The sequence below is a fragment of the Mercenaria mercenaria genome, chromosome 5 (genome assembly GCF_021730395.1).
Source record: "Mercenaria mercenaria strain notata chromosome 5, MADL_Memer_1, whole genome shotgun sequence".
NCBI classification, from domain to species: domain Eukaryota; kingdom Metazoa; phylum Mollusca; class Bivalvia; order Venerida; family Veneridae; genus Mercenaria; species Mercenaria mercenaria.
The window spans coordinates 20528592-20550764 of NC_069365.1; the positions used below are offsets into that span (position 1 = coordinate 20528592).

The 22173-nt window shown below is 32.9% G+C and overlaps 1 protein-coding gene across 2 annotated transcripts in view; it reads right to left on the minus strand.

Moving 5' to 3' along the window:
• Positions 1 to 22173, minus strand: part of LOC123556589 (uncharacterized) — a 171680-nt gene that overhangs the window by 25118 nt on the left and 124389 nt on the right. For both annotated transcript variants that reach the window (XM_045347419.2, XM_045347420.2), the window contains one exon: positions 3569 to 3640. In XM_045347419.2, the coding sequence (XP_045203354.2) occupies positions 3569 to 3640 (72 nt within the window). The remainder of the gene's footprint in view (positions 1 to 3568; positions 3641 to 22173) is intronic.

The following is a 22173-nucleotide window of genomic DNA, read 5'->3' on the forward strand; positions in this document are numbered from 1 at the left end:
AATACAAAATGCAACAAACCAATCCTGATTTAGCTTTTGGAGGTATCTGATAAATAAACTGAATACAGTTTTGAAAAGCTTGGAGAAGCTGTTACCTAATAAAGCAACACTATAGCCATCATTATGCATAATTTAATGCAGAGGAAAATAAATTTAATTATATACATGTTCAAACTTAACAGACAATATGCAAATCAGGAAAAGCTGCAGCAAAGTTACGCACCTGAAAACAAATGAAGGCAAAATTTACATACCAACAGCTAATAGCAATTCCATTTAAATTTGACGACATTGCACGAATGTATATAACAACATCTTCAACATCTCCCGAAACGCTTCCATAAAAAATAAGCAACAGAATCCAAACAAGGACATGGGAACAAGAAGCGAGGCGAAGGAGAGATGTTTAATATTCCAATATCTCCCTGTTATACGTATTGTATCAGCTTGGCGGTTATGGAAAATCAATGTGATTCAACAGCTGCCGTACAAAGTTTTCATTGACAAACACCCACCTTTTTGTATTAATCCAGCTAGAAAATCATGTAACTATTAAACATTGAAGTCAATAAACCTTGAAAAGACAAAGTATTGATATTGCAGTTTCTGCAACAGACCTGCATAATTTATAAAGATTGCTTGCAAAGCTGACTTCTGCAGCCAAACTATCTGTCTGTCTGTAATAGCTACTGAAGGAAGTTCTTTGCTCTTGGTAAAAATTTATATTTTTTTACATCCAATTTTTTCACCATATCTTTGAAAGTGAAAAACTCCAACATACAATTTTATTTTACAATGCTGGAAATCTTTATATATTTTATTAAGTGCATGCAGTTTCAATGCTTATTTTCATTTCTATTTGGCTGGAATGAAAATAAAGAGATTAGTCAGTCTAAAACAAAAGAGTTAAAAATGATATTTCGAAGTTAATATACAAAGGCAATATTTAACTGTTAGAAGTTTGCTTACCTGTCCATATCAAATAATTTCCATGATTTCAAGTTCAACTTACAAGACAACAAATCATGAATTTTAAGAAGTCTACATTATCAAATAACATACAAACCTGCTTAAGTTGTATATAATTCCATAAATGACTATCATGTTTGAAGATCGACTTGCAAGATTGCATGATATTCTGCCGAAACAACCGGATAATTTAACCACAATTACATGATTAAACAAAAATTTACATCTTTCTTTAACATCCTCTTATTTTTGTCTGTGCTAATAGGTAACATAATTACTTAAAGAACACTTTCCTATATAAAAAATCGTAACATCCGGTCATGACATGAAATACGATTTTTTTTCACCACAATTACGTTGACAAAAGTTACATATATTCTGTTGAGCACCAAACTGAGGCAAAAAATAACTATTTAATTGTATTCGATATATCAACTGGTTAACAAGAATGTCAAACGGCTTAAGAAAATAGTGCACATATCTGGTTAAATATCACATATCGTAAGATTTTATCAAATAATATTTGTGTATGACCGATAAGAAATCTACGAAATGTATATCAATTGAAGGAAAAGTTATCTAACTAAAGATCACTGAATAAGCTTAATTTGCCATATCAGAATGAAATACAAGAAAAATATCCCCAAGCACATAGGTTTGGATTTTAAATTTCCTTAAACGTCTTTGTTTTCATTTCCTTTACATAGAGATAATTATCTTTAATTCAAGTGATAATGCATCCCCTTGAATCCTGCAAAATCAGGAAAATACAGAAAAATCTTCGACCAATCAACATTTAAGAAATATTTTTATTTTCTAATAACACTTACATAATGCAGGAATTCATTGGACTGAAAAAGAATCTTCGTAAATTTACAGTGCATAGTGATTTCATTACTTTTACGTTTTAAAAAGTTGACTGACTTCTTCTAAATAAACAGACATAGAATCACCAACCTTTTTCTTTTTTCAAAATCCGATACCCAGCACATTAAAACTGGGTAAAAACAAACTTTGGAAGTCATTGCCCAAAACCATGTCAATAAAATAACTTTCACTGCTCTAATTCCATAATCCTAGCTACAAACCTTTATTGGTAAATTTTTGATAACTTGACACAATGTCTTCAGCTTTTATTATTTAAATATTGAATGCCTAATCCTTTAAAAATCCCTGTATATCGTACAAATTGAATAACATGAAAGACAAGAACTCGACCATACAAACAAACCCTTCACATCAAAGGCCGTATTTCATATCGCATGTAAAATTCCGGAAAAAATAATACAACACTTGTAAATACTTTCCTTGTTGAACACTGCATGTGATAGTTAAATTTAGTACATTAACATGTTATGGCCTTATTAGGGAAAAAATATGAAAAACAATTAGCATACACTTGACGTTAATTATAGTTAGCAAAAGGCGTAATTGGGAAGCAATTATTATTTTTGACGTAACATTAAGCTATTTTTAGAGCAAATCTTATATCTTGTCAACATTATTAACACAATTTTCATCCTTTTATATTTGATTGAGTACATCCAAGAACCATCAAAAATTCCATGAAAACAAGGTGTCCACCTACTAATGGTCGTGTCAAGCAATCTATTATTTTATCAAGCTCAACAATATGTCCCTCAATGACAAACTATTGCTTTTCACATACAGAAAGTGAGTTGAAACCATAACTTTACCAAGCATGCTTAAAGAGATTTTGGTAAAACTACATAAAGAGGAAATATTAACTATCTCTTCTTAAGAAGCAAGATTAACTCCTTGTGAATGCCATTTGAAAGAACTTAGTGACATCAAAATTCACCGGAAACTAAGAGTACTGAGTACAAAAGTGAACAGCCATCTACACATCACTGTACAAGAAGTACCATACAGGTTTTGTTTCAATTTAAATCATTATGGCCACAAGTTAATGTCGGTTAACTGTAAGTACGAGTTACCCCATGAACTAAGTGATGGATCTAAAGAATGACCCGACTTTGGGTGCAAATAGATCTTTTAACTGAGTGCGTCACCTCAAACCCCTACCCTAGAACATGGTCTTCATTGTCGGATAATATAATTAGCTCAAAAACATTTACCAATCCTTGTGTGTTGGGTGTTTAACATGACCTTCCTGTCATTATTCAAACAGTACACCATAATCACACTAAAGACCTTCAGGCTTTATTCAAGACTTTACCCACATATCAGATTTCAAAACACGCAATTTCACTGTCACCCATTATAGCTACCATACCAGGAGATGAATCTCGAAAAATTCTCCAACTGCGGAAAGGTTTTGAGTAAAGGTTTTGTAGACCAGCTTCTTGATCATCAGGAATTTTCTAATACAACTGTCCAATGATTCCAGGTGTGCATTCAAAGTACTTTCCTTGTATCTTCAGTTACATCTATCTACACCTACACACAATTTTCATAGAATGTGCTGCTAATCTGACTGCCGATATTACAAAGCATTTATAGGAATAACAGGAAATTGACTGAAGGAGATATTCATTGTAAACTACTGCTATTCAATCATCTTTTGAATAGTACTCTCAATATATTCATTTTGTCAATGATGTAAAATGTAGCTTACCTTCATACAGCTGCGCATACTGAGGAAATCCAGTCTCTCGCAGCCATCGACAAGCTTCTATTGCTTCAATTTCTGAAAATATAATCATTAAAGAAATATAAGAAATGGTGTTACTTGCTGTAGAGCAAGAGAAAGTACATTAAATGCATCATGTTTAATACATATATATTCACAATTCTATAACAAGATCATGATGTGTATATTGCAAGTCTCTGTACATTTTCTGTTTTCATTATGAATTGGCCCAGCGGAACTTACTTACATTTGCATATGGCATATACTATAACAAAAAGCCATGCAAAGTTTCACCAACATAGATTTATTATAGAAGTCATAGAAATTTGAATTTTAGAGGTTTAAAGTCTTAATCTAAATTTCAAACTTAAATGTTGATGAATACAGGTCCCATATTTTATCAGTATTGTATTATAACCAGTGAAATTGCAAGAAAGCTTGAAATTCTGTCTAAAAAAGCAAAAATTTTGATGTCAATGTTTGATGTCAGGCTCTGTTTTTCAGGTAAGTTTTGCACTGAAAACAGTAAAATTTGATTTATTTCTTTAGAATTACAAATAATGAGGATTCTACAATTCCTGGGTCAGTCATGAATCTATGGTATGTGCATATCTAATTAAAGTAGGTATTTATATACGTTTTGCCATAAAACTGCTGTTTATTTTGCTGTTTTATAGTGTATTCAGATATATCATTCAGGTGTCTTACCTGAGAAACACAGTTTCATGATCATGAAAATTAATGATGTGTTCAATGATGAATGGAAAACCTTGATATTTATCCAAAATTCCAACAGAACTTCATACTTAGATTTATCTATCCTATTGTAACTACACAATTATATACAATATATCATATTTATGTGCTAATTTGGGTTTAAACTATTAAGTAAAGTTCTAATGCAGATTGTGTAAACTAATATAAAATAAACAACTAATAAAGATTAAAGTTGTTGATGTACTTTGGGTTATGAATGATATGATACTACATAAAGGCACACCCTGATATTAAACACTGATATGTCATTATATTTCATTATCTGGTGTCAAATTGTGAAGATCTGTTTATCATTTTAATAGTGACATCCTAACAGTACATCCTAACTACTGTTTTATTTAATGGAAAATACTTGTTTACATTTTGTTTAAGTGTGCATGTCATACCACCCAAGTGTCTTGACAAATTCTGCACAACCATTTGTGGTCCCTGGTATCTACGACAATGTTACCAGTTGGTTCTATGCTAAAGATTTCTTTTCATTGAGCGATAACAAAAAATTAATCTAGATTTCTATTGTGGAACAAAATATTTCCAAGCTGAAAAGTATAGTGAAAACTGGATATAATCACATTTTTCATTTGCAACTGATAGCTCTATAATGTTCATATAGGTTACTGATTGTCAACAAATCAAATCCTGGGCTGTTCTATGATGAAATCCAATTTAATATGACAACACACATAAAAACTGTGTCATAAAAATACTCAAAGACTGCATTACCAACGATCTGCATGACAACTACTTTCTTTTAGATGAATTAATTATTGTCATGAATGACCTCCCTTTATGTAAATGCTTACTATAATTTCCATTTTTTAATCTGGTCACACATTGAGAAGATTTGTCAAAGTTTATAAGTTTATCAAAGTTTCACTAACAATTTACCTAAGTTGTTTCATGAAATTATGATAGTTTATGATTACTTTATCGCCAAGTTTGTAAGCAACAATCAGGCAAAAGTTCAACAAAATGTGATAAAATTGTAACTTTTTCCCAATTTACAAGGCTGCTCCAACATTCAGGCCATAGTAGGTCTCCAATAAGCACTGATAGGGTTCTCCGTTTTCGATCAAACTTTCATTTTGTTGCCGTGTCCGATACTTGACAAAGATAAACAATTCTCTACTATGTCAAGTTGGTATCTGGTCAAGTTTACCAAACAATCGATTATAAATATGTTTACAAACTGAGTCAATCGATTGGATTTTCAAGCTTCAAAGCGAATTTCATGACCACAAAAGCAAACAAGTGACTAAAATGATACGTTGTAGACTGGATATAAGCTTTCAGACAAGCTTTTACATAGAGTTTGCCAGTTTAAATTGTACAATGTTGTATGAATCATGACAGCCTCCATGCAACATTCTTACTGATCAACTCTTTTTCGAGAAAGGAATGGAAAGAAAAACCCGCAGAATCAATATCTGCTTATTGTTTTTCTTCTATTGCCCTTTCTGACAGGAAGCTCTAAAAGAAACATGCTGCCATAAAGAGGGAAGATTAGAGAAGTAGTGCAAGGAACTTTACAGTTATGTACTTCTTAATTTCCATCTATGGGCTTTTCTCTCCGATCGACGACCTTGGCTTAATGAGCACTAACATGCTACTTGACATTTAAAAGTAGGACACATCAATAAAACACCATGTTTTTGCTAAGATAATAAAATTAATCAGGCAAAATTTCATTTTGTCTCAGAAATCTGTTTTTTATCGTGATTAATGTCATTTCTAGTGTCATATGTGTGGGTGTTAATTTGTCGGCATTAGCAACTAATATTGTTTTTATGCTGAAATATAACGAGAAGAAGTTCTCTTGAGGCATCACAATCATTGTCATCAGCGCGATGCAAATGGAGGCCATCGTGAGAGGCGTTTACGCATGAAATTCCTTTAGTTCTAGTGTTTTTCTTCTTGAGCTAGGTTAAATATGGATTAACGGCTAGCTTTTAGAATGATTAAAGCGATACCCGATTTTGTTTGTTTGTGAAGGATTTTAGCTGTATTAGTGGTTTACTATTATCTGGCAGCAATATTGCAGGTGTAGTAGATTATCACAATGTGGGATATCTGACGACATGACAATCAACAGCACTACGAATAAAACAAGCACTTTGATGGCGGCAAAAACTATGCAGAGACAAAGTACCCTCCTATACAAAACAGTGTGTCAGGTTGCACAATCATGATTATTATATATACAAAACTGTCAAAATCCACTCTAAATACTTTGAAACAAGTGACAATAAGATGCTTTTAACAAAATAGCATTTTTTGTCCCTTCACTTTATCCTGAATTTAAATGATTGAAATAAAATATCATATTCTGTAAAGAAGAAAAACTGTGTCGTCATCTATGGGGGTGGGGTGTTTTAGTGACCTCACTTGCAATAATTATAAATCAAAATGAATTACCTGAAATCATTCAATCACAAAAACCTCACCTTTTGTAATTTTCTTTTTGCGGCCATTTCCTTTTTTACGATTCCTCAAACACAGTGCCTCAAAAACTTGATGAATATCCATAATAAATATCTCAAACTGCTTCACACGATTCATTCCAAATGATTTTCTACATTTATGTAGTCCAAGAAATAATGTTTTAGTTCATTAATGTAATCTTCCATTAATAACACATAATACATTGGCGGAGCCTGTCACCGTTCAATCAATTCTATACAGAAAAGATACTTAACATCATGTTATTAAAAATGTTTAATCATACTGCATTTTCAAACAAACTTTTCATGTCTGAAACAATAAGCAAGAAAATGAATCCACGCCTTCCAAATAATCAATGTCTATGTTTATTGTGATGACGATGCTCGAACAGAAATGTTTTAATATATCCGCGACTGTACATTAACACAGTCTATCATTCAAATACGAGATAGTGACTGGAATGCTACAATTCGGTGACTGAAATATTTGAACAAGCAAAGAGAATGTAGATATCTCTGAAAATAAGTCGGATTAAAATAAATCCTAAAACGCTCGATCTGTAATCTTTAATACAAGGATAAGATCTTCAAAATTTCATGACCTGAAACTGTCCTTTAAGAAATACGTAACTGTTTCGGCAATATTAAAACTGCCTTTCAATATTAAAATTTTCAATTGTGTTTCAAGTATTGGATTTTATGTAATCGCTTAAAGGTGTTTTTAACATTTTACTTATTCATGTAGAATCATTGTAGTAAAAGCTGTTAACTTCAAATTTGTTTTGATAATTAAAGCTCGGACTATGCTAGATGTACCCAGGAGGTCAGTACTTGAAAATGTTATGCAATAACAAAGAAAAACATTACCAAATACAGTGAAACTATCACAACCTTGAAATAACAAAATCGAAAATTTAAAAAAAAAAAAAAATTCCAAAATAGCAATTACTACTGTAATGATTATTACTTGCTAGAAAATGCAACAATACCCCGCAGACACAACCAATTAATCCAAGAATAATCAATCTCCCGCCAGAGTTTGTCTTGCAACATGCAAGCCTCTTATTAACAGTGAGTCACCTGTGTCGCTCTTTAATTTGAAGTATTGCTCAATTAATATAATACCGTTAAAATCAATAGACATACTGAGCAAAGTCACTGTTGCTAATGAATACCATACAAGGAAGCAGATCTCCCTATTGATCACCGCCTCACTCAGACAATTCCAAACACAATACCTTGCGCAATAATAATTAATTATATGTTGTAAAAATTCACCTTGTACAGCTGGTATTGCTATGGCAATAACTGTTGCAAGGATGATGTAGCAAGAAATATTTCATTAAAAGAGTTACACATGATACCTCCTGTAAACATTTCTAGTCAAAGAATTGTACATTTTGATGCAAAGTTACAAAATGAACCTATGTATATATTAGGTTTTTTTCCCAGTAGTGACTGATCGAGGGGTCAGTTGCCAGCTGAGTAGCTTACCTTTACCTGGCAATTATCAAGTAACCTTACCCAAAGGTGAATGCACCAAAGAATGGAGACTCTATAGTGATTTATGGACCAGAATAGGCAACCATACCTCAACTGCTATCCCAAAATAACTGTATCAAATATTTAATCACTGTATCACTAAAGTACATCTTCTGAAATGTAAGAAGTAATTTTTGTTGAAATTTTCTTTGATCATTATTTACTCATCATAGGGTTATAAGTGAACTTCTGACACAGGCAAGTCTCTTAACCGATATAAAAATGTAAGTAAAAAATAGCTTTACACAATAACAGAAAATTTGCCTAGAATGGACAACCAATGAGTTATTATGCTTTCAAAGGCGTAATACCAATCTTCCTGACATAAAACATGAATGAAGAGTACATAACTAAAGACATGTGCCATTGAAGTCACACTTGTATTCTATATCAGGTCTAGAAAAGTAAGAAAATGTCTCCTGACTTTGCTTCAATTATCCTACTTAAAAAATATGGTCATTACTCTGGGAATCTCAGAAAAAAATAGCTATAATGAAGGTATTGTCACGGAATCTGTTACTTGAAATCCCTTGATGGCTAATTGTTCCATTAGCAAGCTGCAGGAAATAACCACTGATCATGTTCTGCCAACCACCAGTTCTTATAAAATTAAACAGAATCATTCAAACCCAAACAACATTTTGCAAAGATTGTCTAGCTTGTTTACATGTCATAAAAACAATGGCCTAAATTTCAATCGAACAAAATTCATCTCATAATTTTTCAAAATAATTTGAATTAACGGACAAACAGATGAATGTAACATTAGTAAATGTCATTTACATACCAAAGAAATAAAATCCTTTTTAGAGAGCACCTTTAAAAAGATATTTTTTACAAACTATATACCAGTACCAATAATTATCCTTACTGTATACTAACATCTGCTTTTATCCCAATGTTACAGATGTAACAGTAAGAACTCTGCCAGACTACCTTTTATCTAGATCTTCAAAGCAAAATTTAATTTCTGAATTTCCTGTCCAATTTATCAGTACTTCCAATCTTTCCAAGGTTCAAGCCCTGGGTAACTAACTCCTTCAACTTTACGGCACTTTAAATTACAGTGGAACAATTTCCATTGGCCTTCTGGTCACTTTTACTTAGTAACGAATAAATTGCAACTGTTGTGATGCCTAAAATTACTTTCAAAAGCTTCCAAAATAGAAGAAATTTAATCCAGAATAAGATTATATTTAAAATGACATTCTGTCCTAACATCATAATGGTACAATATATAACTCAAATGTGAAAATGATTATTTCACAGATGTGGGTTTTTCGTTTTTCATGTCAAATATTCTGTGTCTTATCTTAAAGCATGAAAATACTTTCCAGCTTCATCATGAACTCCAAAAATAATATATACCTTTGTCTGCGGCTATCATAAATTATGCTGTCAGCTTTTGTGAGTCATTGTAACTATATATTTAATGTTCCAATCATGAATTTTACAGATTTATCAGAAGGCATGATAAAAATCTTATTCCCAGAACAATAACCTTGCAGACAATTAAACAATCCCTTGTATCCAAAATAACTAACGATTCACACCTGATTTCAGGTAGCAGCAAAATGATATATTGCTATGAATTTTGCCACAGTCTTTTTAAACCAGAACTTTTTCCTCAAAATAGACATCACATGTTAAATAACAAAAAAAATATGTGTCACACCATGAGACTGTAATTCTCACATTGATTCAAATAAGGTTCACGACTACACTATAAGACTGTAATTCTGACATTGATTCAAATAAGGTTCACGACTAGATAACGATAAGACTTTCAAATTTCCGATTAGTAACGTATATCCCGCCATGAAATGACCAATCGCTAGTTTTCAAACTGCAATATTTTCACAAAATCAAACTGTTCTTATCCACTTGGTCAACAATCACGCTAATAATATTGCTTACGATACTTCAAAATGTCGACCCACGCCCAATAAAGTTGTGGATTACCTCTAAACTTCAAGCAAACATTGTCAAACAGGCCTCATGTCCCGTCACAATTTGCAATGTAATGATGGTCATTTTAAATTCAAATTTGTTCTTTGATCATTATAGAAAGCCATCTTTCCAATTTTACATTAAATGTTGATTAACAATACACTTTCTCAAGATAAAGTTTAAAAGAGTACAAGGTAATCCAAAAGCAAATTTTATAACTTCACATTTTTGAACCAATGTCAGTGCAAAAATACACAAAAATGCACTTCATGATATAATAAACCACTAGAATAACATTTATTTGATTAAAACCGTAATACTGCTCCAAACTGTTTGCATTTCAGTATTTACTTAGATCAGAGGCCTGCATTTTTTGTTGGTCACATGACATGTTCTTTCAGCATTCAAGTTAGAAGGTCACTTAATTTTTTTACTTTTTCCAAAAATAATTGATGTTTTGATTGCTGAAGAAAGGCAGAGAGCACATTAAATAATAAAATAGACTCAAAGGTTCAAAATGCTATTACTTCTATAATTACACATGATCTGTACAGTTAGAGACATAATACAAAATTCTACCATGTTAATTTAAATTCAGCCTACGAACAGGATAATATATTTTATGTTCATAACCAAACAAGCATTATTACTGGCACAGAACCCTGGCAAGAAAATAAACCAAAAGCTGAAACTGTGCCTGTATATGTAATCATGAGTCCCTATCAGCAAATTCATGTCTGAAGGGGAGGTGGGGATTGAGCATTATTTCAAGTTTGAACTATTAACCTTGGTAACTTAAACTGCAAGCTGATATTAAATTAAAACAAGAGTGCAAGAATGTCACAATATACGCCCGTCACAGCAAATTTCTTTACTCTAGCACCTGTATTTGCAAATGGAATTTTAATTTTGTGGTAATTTTTGTAATAACTAAGTGTTTTGTTTTTCTTAGTTCACAAAAAAACTCCTTACCAGGTAGAGATACCTTAAAATACACCTAAAATTGGAAAGTAACATCTATGTTGTACCACAGAAAAGTGGTCTTGGTTTTTCCCTATGCTCAATTATAAAAAAGTTACAATATAGTTATTTATAGTAACAACTAAGGGAAGTTAATCTTAAAAAAAAAAAAAAAAAAAAAAAATGTTAAGTCCTCACAAAATCTTTACCAGGTAGAGACTGGTCAAAATACACCTCAAAATTGGATGTAGCATGCATGTTGTACTACAGAAAGTGGTCTCGATTTTCCCTACGACTAGTAATGAAAATTACAATATAAGCTATTTATAGTAACAACAAAGGGAAGTAATTCTAAAGAAGGTAACTGCACATGACACTTCGTCTCATGATGATGTATAATTGTGTCAAGTTACATCAAAATCCCTCCATGCATGAAGAAGAAAATGCTTCGGACACAGTCATTCTTGTATCTGACCTTTGGCCTCTAAGTGTGACTGACCTTGACCTAGGACCTGGTTCTTGCGCATGACACTACGGTCTCGTGGTGGTGAACATTGTGCCAAGTTATATCAAAATCCCTCTACGCATGAAGAAGAAATGCTCCGGACAAGGTTTTCATTCTTGTATCCTTTGACTCTAAGTGTGACCTTGACCTTAGACCTAGAGACCTGGTTCTTGCGCATGACACTCCGCCTCATGCTGGTGGAACATTTGTGCCAAGTTATATCAAAATCCCTCTATGCATGAAGAAGAAATGCTCCGGACAAAGTTTTCATTCTTGTATCCTTGACCTCTAAGTGTGACCTTGACCTTAGACCTAGGGACCTGTTTCTTGCGCATGACACTCCTTCTCATGATGATGAACAATTGTGCCAACTTTCATCAAAATCCCTCTATGCATGAAGAAGATATGCTCCGGACAAAGTCATTCTTGAATTTGACCTTTGACCTCTAAGTGTGACCTTGACCTTAGACCGAGGGACCTGGTTCTTGCGCATGACACTCCGTCTCATGATGGTGAACAACTGTGCCAAGTTTCATCAAAATCCCTTCATGCATGTAGAAGATATGCTCCGGACAAGGTCTGTGGACACCGCCGCCCGCCCGCCCGCCCGCCCGCCCGCCAACCCGCCCGCCCGCCAGGGGCGTTCCATAATACGTCCCGTTTTTCAAACGGGCGTATAAAAACAAAACAAGTAAAAAGATCTTAAACTTAGGCCACAGAGCTTTTTACCCCTGAAGAATAAAATCAAAGGTTTTGTAAACCTTAAAAATGGTCTCTCTAAATAAAAGAAATATTTATAGCACAAGTTAAATTAAGTTATGACCTTAAGAGTAAATATGGACGTTAGTGATTTTGAATACATTGTCCGTATTTAGATTCTTCATTTTAATACTTTGTCATGAATATAGTTTTTACCACCTGCCTGAATGTTTGACATACGCTATTTATTTGACCACAGCTATAGGTGGTTATTCGTGAAATGAAGACCCAAGTTCGCTACTGACCTAATAAATTAAACAAACTTTATACTAAAATTGAAAACAAAATGTAACCCAAAAAAAATACAAATCTGGTTCAAGTTTAATTTGTTATCAAAATAACAGCACTGAAGATGCTTGCTTAAACATAATAACAGCAATTTTCCTACAAATTATGTCAAATGAACTTTTAAAATAGTTTAAAATGATGTCTAAATGCTTGCATGGTAACAAAATATCCAAAAATCAAAACAAACTAGAACTGTCACAGGAGTGACTTAAATCCCCACCATAGGGTCTTGTCACAGAAGAATGGCAACCATCAACCATAAATTTTTTAAAAAATACTTAGAATAATATAAAACGTAAAAAAAAAACTTAATACTTAAAACAAAATTTTACTCATCTTTGGAGTACTTCATACTCGGATTCCTCGGCACATATAGGTAATACTAGTATAGGAGAGATCGTGTTTGTACACAAATCCGTTGTATATTCTATTTTTAGAACTGATAAGACAAAGGTCGGGTGGGCAGACGCCGAGCGTCCATGCTTTTTTTGTTAACAGTGATGTTTTTCTAACGGCTTAAACTTTCTTTAAATACAAATAATATCAATAATTTTTTGATCAATGGAAAGGATATAAAACAAGCAATTTATTGATAACTTTTAATCATTATTTCGAAATAAAATGGATTAATTATGAACGCTTAACTTACAGTGTTTTTTCTAAAAGTTTGGAGCATCGCTACGCCGCTATTAAAATCATATGTCATTTAAAACGGTTATTCATTTTCAAAAGATATTTAAATAAGAAAATATGAAAATCGTAAGCATTTCAAAACTTTTTGAATTTTTAAAATCCATAAATGAACGAAGAAGTTGTTAAAAATTGAAAATTCCGATCCCATACACAAACGATGTAAAAATATTTTGTTTTACCCACCACCAGATAAACAGGTGTTGATGCGTGACGTCAGGGCGATCACTCCTATATATGCCCAGGATGAGAGATGAGGTAAATATGAAAATCTCTAATATAAGAGATACACTAAAGATGAATACAAAAAAGTGTGTTACTGACACATGTTACCACAGAAAAATGTTTTTTTTCACTTTTTACACAGGACTAATAATAAAAAAGTTAGAAAAATACCTAAAATATTGAAAATCTAAAAATAGAATTTCTAAAAATAGACTAATCCATGGAATATAAGGCGAAGTAACTCTGTAGAAAAGTTTAAAAAAAAAGGTTACTTCCCTCTGGCTCTAAGCCAATCAGAATGATATAATAATTATAGTGAAAATGCATCAAAATTAGTCTTAAATTCTAAGTAAAAGGGGGAAAAATTCATGAAAAATTGGTGTCAGAGTTATACATCTTGTGTCACATGATGTGGGTGATGCGGTGGAATATCTATTTTTATTTGAATCAATTCCATTTAGTAATAAATGAGATATAGTGAAAATGCATCAAAATTTACCTTAAATTCTTAGTAAAAAGAGGCATAATTCATGAAAAGTTGGTGTCAGAGTTATGCACCTTGTGTCACATGATGTGGGTGATAAGGTGGAACATCTATTTTAAGTCTGAATCAAATCCATTTAGCAATAACTGAAATATAGTGAAAATGCATCAAAATTAACCTTAAATTCTAAGTAAAAGGGGGTATAATTCATGAAAAATTGGTGTCAGAGTTATGCACCTTGTGTCACATGATGTGGGTGATAAGATGGAACATCTATTTTAAGTCTGAATCAAATCCATCTAGTAATAATTGAGATATAGTGAAAATGCATCAAAATTAGCCTTAAATTCTAAGTAAAAGGAGCATAATTCATGAAAAATTGGTGTCAGAGTTATGTACCTTGTTTCACATGATGTGGGTGATAAGGTGATACATCTAATTATTATAAGTTTGAATCCAATCCATGTAGTAGTAATTTTAACTGAGATAATAGATTTCGGGACAGGACAGGATGGGACGGGACAAAACTGACTCCTATATAGCCCCCCCGCACCACCCCAAACATGTTTGGAGGGGGTATAAAAACGTTTGCTATACTAAAATTCAGATCTGCATTCAATCCTTGATTATTTCAAAGCAATAATCTGCAAGATAGATCAAAATATTCTAAATTAAATATGAAACTGAATGTATAAGTTTGACTGATCTCCTCCACCTATCCTAATGTCCTCATACTAGTAGTGAAGGAATGATTTAATTCTGAAGTGCTAACAATAACTGGTATATTATCCATGAAGGTAAAGAATTATTTGGTTTCTCTTTCTCTCAGTTCTCATGTCTGCAATCTGTACTAGTTGATCCTCCAGATGTAGTCAATTTTTTTTGTCACCGTGACCTCTCGGTTGCAGTCCTTTCTCCCACTCAGCTTGTCGGTATAAACCAGTAAAAAGTGGAGACATTTTCTGTCTCAGATTCTCTTCATCATAACCTTCTGTAAATCTCAATAAAACATAATGTTGCCATATCATTCACAATTAGACTAGAACCTTTGTTATGATTAAAAGCTACTAAAAGCTCTGAAACATGTAATTTTCAACTTTCTCTATGCCTATTTGCCTGATTATATGTAATTTTCTTAATTCTGGGAGTAAAAAAACAGGTCAGGCTTATTACAATGTCACTTCAAAAGAATACATTTAATGCAAGCAGAAAATTAAGGGGTATCAAAATATTATAACTCCTACAGGCACATTGCAAAAATATCTTTACTTGACATCAAGTACATTACAGGGGACCAGTACTGTGGTGACTTATTCTTTAATACAACATTGTAACACAGCAATTTCTAAATCGGAGGAGAAATGGAAACAAGCATCAGCATTATTTCAATTGCCATTACATTTATTTGTCGGATTTAATGCCGCACTGACACAATTATAGGTCATAATTATGGCAACTTTTCAGCTGATGGTGGAGGAAGACCCTGTGCCCCTCCGTGCATTATTTCATCACATGTGGGCACCTGAGTAGAACCACCTGAAGAATTCAACACCCCGAGTGAAGTTCAAACCCACATCGATGAGGGGCAAGTGATTTCAGCAACCTTAACCACTTGGCCACGGAGGCCCCCCACAACTGCCATTAAAGGTGCAAATAAAGACTTTATGGGGAACATTAGGTTTCTGAACAGAAAATAATTTTCAAATGTCACTGTTCATGTGTCAGTCGCTGTGACTACAGATTTTAAAAATTCATGAGTGTTTCATTGATTTTAACCTTCAGGTTAATGTACCTAACAAACTTTTTATACAGACTACAACATACCAGGAGCAGTACAACATACCTCCAGTGAGACAAGAAGCCACACTAGATAGATTGAAGGACTCCTGATGGACTGGCAGTTAATTGCTTTTTCACACATTAACGTAAATGGCCTAGTAGATTGCAGAGATAGAGACGATTCACTATAGGCAAAATGGAATCCAAAACCTTTTTTGCATATCATTTTAACCTCTCAGCAATAGATGTAGGAGTATCTAGAGTAATCTATGTAAATATTATTATAATCATTCTGTGGACCAAGCTTCAATAAGAATGTCCCTGAAATCTTTCAGTACCTTCTTTCATTCTTCTTGCTTCATTCTCTATATCACGTAGTTGACCTGACAGTTTTTTCCCACAATCCCTCACAGCATCAATTGACTTCAAATAAATCCTGATGTTTGTAAACCAGGCACACATTGTTGAATAAATAGTTTTATTACTATCAAACCATATCAATAATGACTATATAATTACAGGTTAGTTACTAGTAGGGAAGCTTGTCATTACTATCTCTGCTGTGAGGTGAACCTTGCCATTACTTCCCTTGTTATACCGTAAGTAACAATTTGATGATATGTGAAAACTTTCACTAAGTTATTGACCATGTAATTTTCTGGCTATAAAAATAGCTGACTACCAATCAGTACATCATGGAACAGTTTCTCCTTTCCTCCTCCTAGTAAGTTGACCAAATTCAGCAATTTTTATGATTCAAACTCTTAGCCAGGACAGACCTTTAAATACGAAATATGTCTGCTGCTGTGCACATACCTAATTTACAATATTTTGATTAAACACTGCACAAGCAAAAAAATCTGGGAAAAAAAACAACAAAAAAACTTACATGTATAATTGCGTAATAATCCGCAAAATTTTACTGCTTCTGAGCTTGTTCATTAACCGAGTGAATGCACAACATTAATAAAACGGGCAATCCATCTATCGCTAATTATGTGAATGACAAGCTGATATATCACAATAAATCATGCTATAACAATGTTGTTCCGATGCTCTAATTTGATATCTATTTCATCTTGCAATATTGCGCACATATTTTCATTACAGTTATTGTCCAAGTGACCTATCTAGATCAAACTTTCATAACTTTTGGTGGCAAACTTGATTATTCTATTGACCTACAATAAAGTTATGCATTTCCCACCCTCCAGGCTTCAGTATCATAAATTATGTAAATATTAGTTACAATCTAAATCAAAATTTGCACTCGAAGTCCCTTTGGCTCTTTAAGGGAGATAACTATCACGTAGAAAATAGCCTGCAGGAGGTTAGTGTTGGTATAAATATTGATAGGCGTTAACTTTCACACCTGGACAGATATAAAAACAGGATATGAAAACATGATTTTATGTGGATATCAAAATGTGCTAAAATATTAAGCTGAATATAGTGATCCATGTTTTCATTTCAGATTCTGACAGTGTAATGGACGCAGTTACAGTAGCTGCACTAACTAAATTTCTATAATGAACTTGTCCACCTTACAATTTAGAAAGTACCATTATCTGTGGTTTACCAAAAAGATACTGACTGAATAGCAAACAGTGCAGATCATGATCGGACTGCACAGATTTGCAGGCTGATCAAGATCTGCAATGGTTGCAAAGACAGAATCATCCTGTCCAGCATGGTAAAGGCTTATAGGACTTGCTCTGTAATAAATTTGGACACATAAGTCATGATATTTTATTGTTGAAATATTAAAAACAAAATGGATCAAAATTGAATAATAAACCTAAAAAATTTCAAGTAACATATAAATTAACTGGCAATATTTATTAGCAGTAGCTGTATTTTGTGTCTCTGTAAATCACCATCACCTCACCAAAACTGTCAAAAACTTCAATTTTCATTACAAGAAAATTACCAACTCTGTCAATGTCGATTGATTATAAACAAGATCATGGTAACATGATATAGATAAATGACCAGTCAGATAATTCACTGCCGCCATGTAGATTTATGGTATATCATTCAACTATGCGGCCATTACCAAATATAACTACCTTATCAAATTTCAAATCAAAATTTAATTTATACCGTGAAAATAATCAAAAATCAGTTTAATAAAATCAGGAAAATACATGACTGAACCTTTAGTGGGGATGGGGCACTCAAAATCACTTGCCCCTCATCGCTGTGGGGTTCGCAACTTTGCTTGGCATGAAGAAATTATATCATTTGAGGAAGCCATCCAGATATGTTGTTCTACTCAGGTGCCCCATAAATGCTGCAACAATCCCTAGCAGAGCATCTGGTGTCTTTCTCCACCATGAAAAGCTGAAAAGTTGTTTAAATCCAACAACTGTGTCTGTTTCTTGTTAATCCAACAAAAAAAAAAAGAGAAGAACCTTCACAGGGCATTTAATTTCAAAAATTCATTTCTTTTACAATCTTCTGCACGAAATCTGTAACCAGTAATAAAACTAAGTGCCAGAACACAGATCTGGCACCTATAAAAAGAAGCAGAAACAGTTTGCAATTATTTCTATTAGGATTATTTGTACTGCACAGGGCAGACTGACAGCTACCCAGCAGTATAAAATCAACAAAAGTCAATATGATGAAGGGGAAATGTCAATCATTCAAACTAAATGTGTGATATGCAGTTAATAGCAGCTACTAATTAGTGTGCACGCCTGTCAAAATTACCGAAAATAACTCCTACTGCAATCAAACTGGTTATTATGCAATAAATTCTGCAACAATGGTATTCTATAAAAGCGCAATCAGGAACTGTAATTATGCTGCAGGAATTTGGAGATTAACGACACTTTTGCACTACTGGCGGAACATATGCTTTAAAAAAACTGAATTTTGCAAGTCCTATTTCCGCCTCCCCACATACCTAGCTAATCAGGAGTTTGGTATGTTATAATGTACAAAAAATTATACAACATAATCAGCTGATTCATGAAAAATGAAAAGAGTGTACACCCATCAAACCACAACAAAGCTTATTTTATCAAATTACCTCCCTTCATTAATCAACAATCTTATTAAATTGTCTCCCTTTATCTACCTAATGGCCGCTATAAAACATTAACATCATAACATTTGCTTTATTTATTTATGGCAAAGTCATTGTAATTTACAGGTCACATTGTTTCTTGCTACTTTGAATGTCAAACCAAGATGCAAATAAATTAACATGCAATTAAATTTGCCTACCTATAGTCTGGTCTATTTACATAATTATCTGAGCAAATTTCATTGCCTCAAGCTTCACACCACCTCATTTACATATTAAAGGCATACTTTTAATTTTTACTTTTTGTTTTATAACTTTATAATATTGGTTTACTGTTAAAATACAATAAATGTTATAAAATGAGTACAAAATCATGTAAAAACGAATACATTCAATTTCAAGGAAATTCACTAATGCAAATAGGTTATACTTTTGTTTAAACTGACATGCATGACATATATATATATATCCATATTGTAACAAATATACTGTCACTCTTTAACAAACAATGTCAATTTTTCACTTCCTTTCTACATTTTACAAAAAGCATATCAGACATGTCTATGTTAACACCACATACCTTTGTCATGTTCAGCAATCTTTCTAGTTTGCAAATTCCCAAGACACATTTTCAGGTACAGTCAGGGTAAGAGTTCTTAAAGGACTATTTTCTAGTATACTTGTAATATTATGTACTTGTGAATATAAATTATTATAATAATGATAATACAGATTAGAGTGGAAGATATGGGCCAGACTTAGTCCAAATAATAGGACGTTTTGGGACAGCGTGATAACTTTTGATTGTTGCTGTCCTGTCACGTCCAACCTTATTCTGCAAATTTCTGTTACTATAATAGGATTTTAAATCCCCAAGGAAATCCATTGGGAATGTTTTCTGGTACATGTACAATGTATCTGTAATGATTACATCTCTGATAATGACTTTATGTTGCCTTGCCTCCCTAACATTTTTTGAATGCATATTTTGTGTTTTGTAATTTCTGCAATTTAGTATCATCGGCAGTCCACTGTGTATTGAAACCAGTATCAGGGTAGATATCTCCTCACAACTGTGTACACATATTTCCGAAAATTTAAGTCTCTTGTTTAAAATTATGAGTTTGAAGTTTCTATATAAATATGCATGTTTAATTCATGGAGCAAGGAAGTTTGACCAGTATTTTATGACTTTTTTAACATCTTTGTTTTCCTTATAACAGTAATTAAATGCAGATATGGTAAAGGCTTATGAGAGTGATGATGACTATAAAATAACAGATCATAAAATAAGTCATCCTGATAAACCAAATAAGTAAGGCTAGGCCAGACTGTGAAAATAGCAGTCGCCAGTTTGATTCCACGCTCTACGACTACCAACAGCCTTTTGGATGTGAAATCTCATGTAGGTCTAGGCTTTTGCCACATTAAAGAACCAAAGATTAAACCAGATTAAAATCAGAGCATCTTCTGTATTATTTGCACTTCCTTATAAAATCTTGAATGACTAAAACTGAAAGCAAATGGCAACAATTCTAGTTAAAAAGAGGTACAAACAATTACATAGACTTATCGGAAATATTAAGTACTAATACTTACTAGTTAAAGCCATTGTCAGTAGGAAATGATTCAGTCACATAACATCCATATATACAATAGCTTCAACAAGTATTTCAGTATTTAATAACACACAAAAGGATAAGCCACACGTAACATATCACTGGTATACAGTTAGAAACCTAACACAGTCCACGCGAAATTATCTGTATAATCCTAAAGTCAAACTGAAACCACATGGTCAGTAATTTCAACACAGGGCATTAACATCTTGACTAAACCAAAACAAACAAATCCTGACATAAACTTCCTCCCTGACTAACTCTTCAAACTGACCAGCTGATCTAATACATGTGTACTTAATGATCAAATTTCAGTCTCCTGGCTGTGAATTCCTCTGTCCAGTCTCCCTGCTAAAAATACCAACTGTCCCATCTAAATGAGATGTGAATATAACTTCCCCGATGGTGCACTTTTCTCCTATAGTCTGTAACTAAATAACTATTTTAGACCAAGCCTGCATCCTGATTCCTTCTTCATGAAAATGTACTATAATATTCTAACAGTTAAAAAAAAAACATATCCTGAAGTTTTTAGAATATTTTGTGTCAGCATTGCATCATCGTGAACTGTATCAATTACCAGTTTCAGTTACTTTGCTATAGTCATTCCCTCAGTTTTCACTTTCTCAACACATCATAACAACATCAGAAACCACAAACCACCTCTGCAGTTTCCAAGCTTGTCCTCACTATTGCTCACCAGTCACACACCTAATAATAATCCCAGTTGACAGTCTCACCTATCATATTTCCATAAAAATTTTCATCCCTCTAACCAAATATTTTAATTTTTTCATTGACCAGTCCTTAACAATAGTAACATTCAACAAAGGACCCTTTTTTGGCAACAATGTTAAACAGTAAATTGAAAGTCAAGATAAAAAATGTCTTCTTTTTAAAAGTAGAGTTTATGAAAAATTGTCTTAAAAGCTTCAGAACAACAGTAACTGTTACATGTACTGTAAAATATAGAAAAGGTTTGTATCAAACAATTATCAAGTTTTTAAACCCAATTATCTGCTGAACATTCAAATAATCAACTTGTCCTTTAGAGTTTCTGAATTCAAAGAATTTTCAAAATTATCCAAAATGCAGTGTAAATCCATCTGGCCTCCAGATTTTGATCAAATCTCACAAGAATGTGTTACACATATAAACCAACATCAAGGCTGACTCATTTACACTACCAGCTTTTCACTTATCTTTTTCACTGTCACACCAAAAAGTCTCCGGTTACATCAAAACTTGTGTGATTTTTTTTTGCTGTGTATAATGAAAAGCAAGCCTGTAGGATTATATACTAGCCAGTCCATTAATCACACATTCCTTCATACTCTTGGTTTTTGATTGAAATAAGCAATTTTGCATAATTTAGGCAATTCACATTACTGCGCTATTTTCATCCTGGTAGTTGCCCTTCTGTCCTTTGCAAGAACTGTAATAATTAGCTTATTCTCTTCATCTTCTGCAGTTGTTCTTTAGTCTATATCCATAATTTCTAAGCAAATTATTGCACTTAACATTTTGGTTGCTCCTC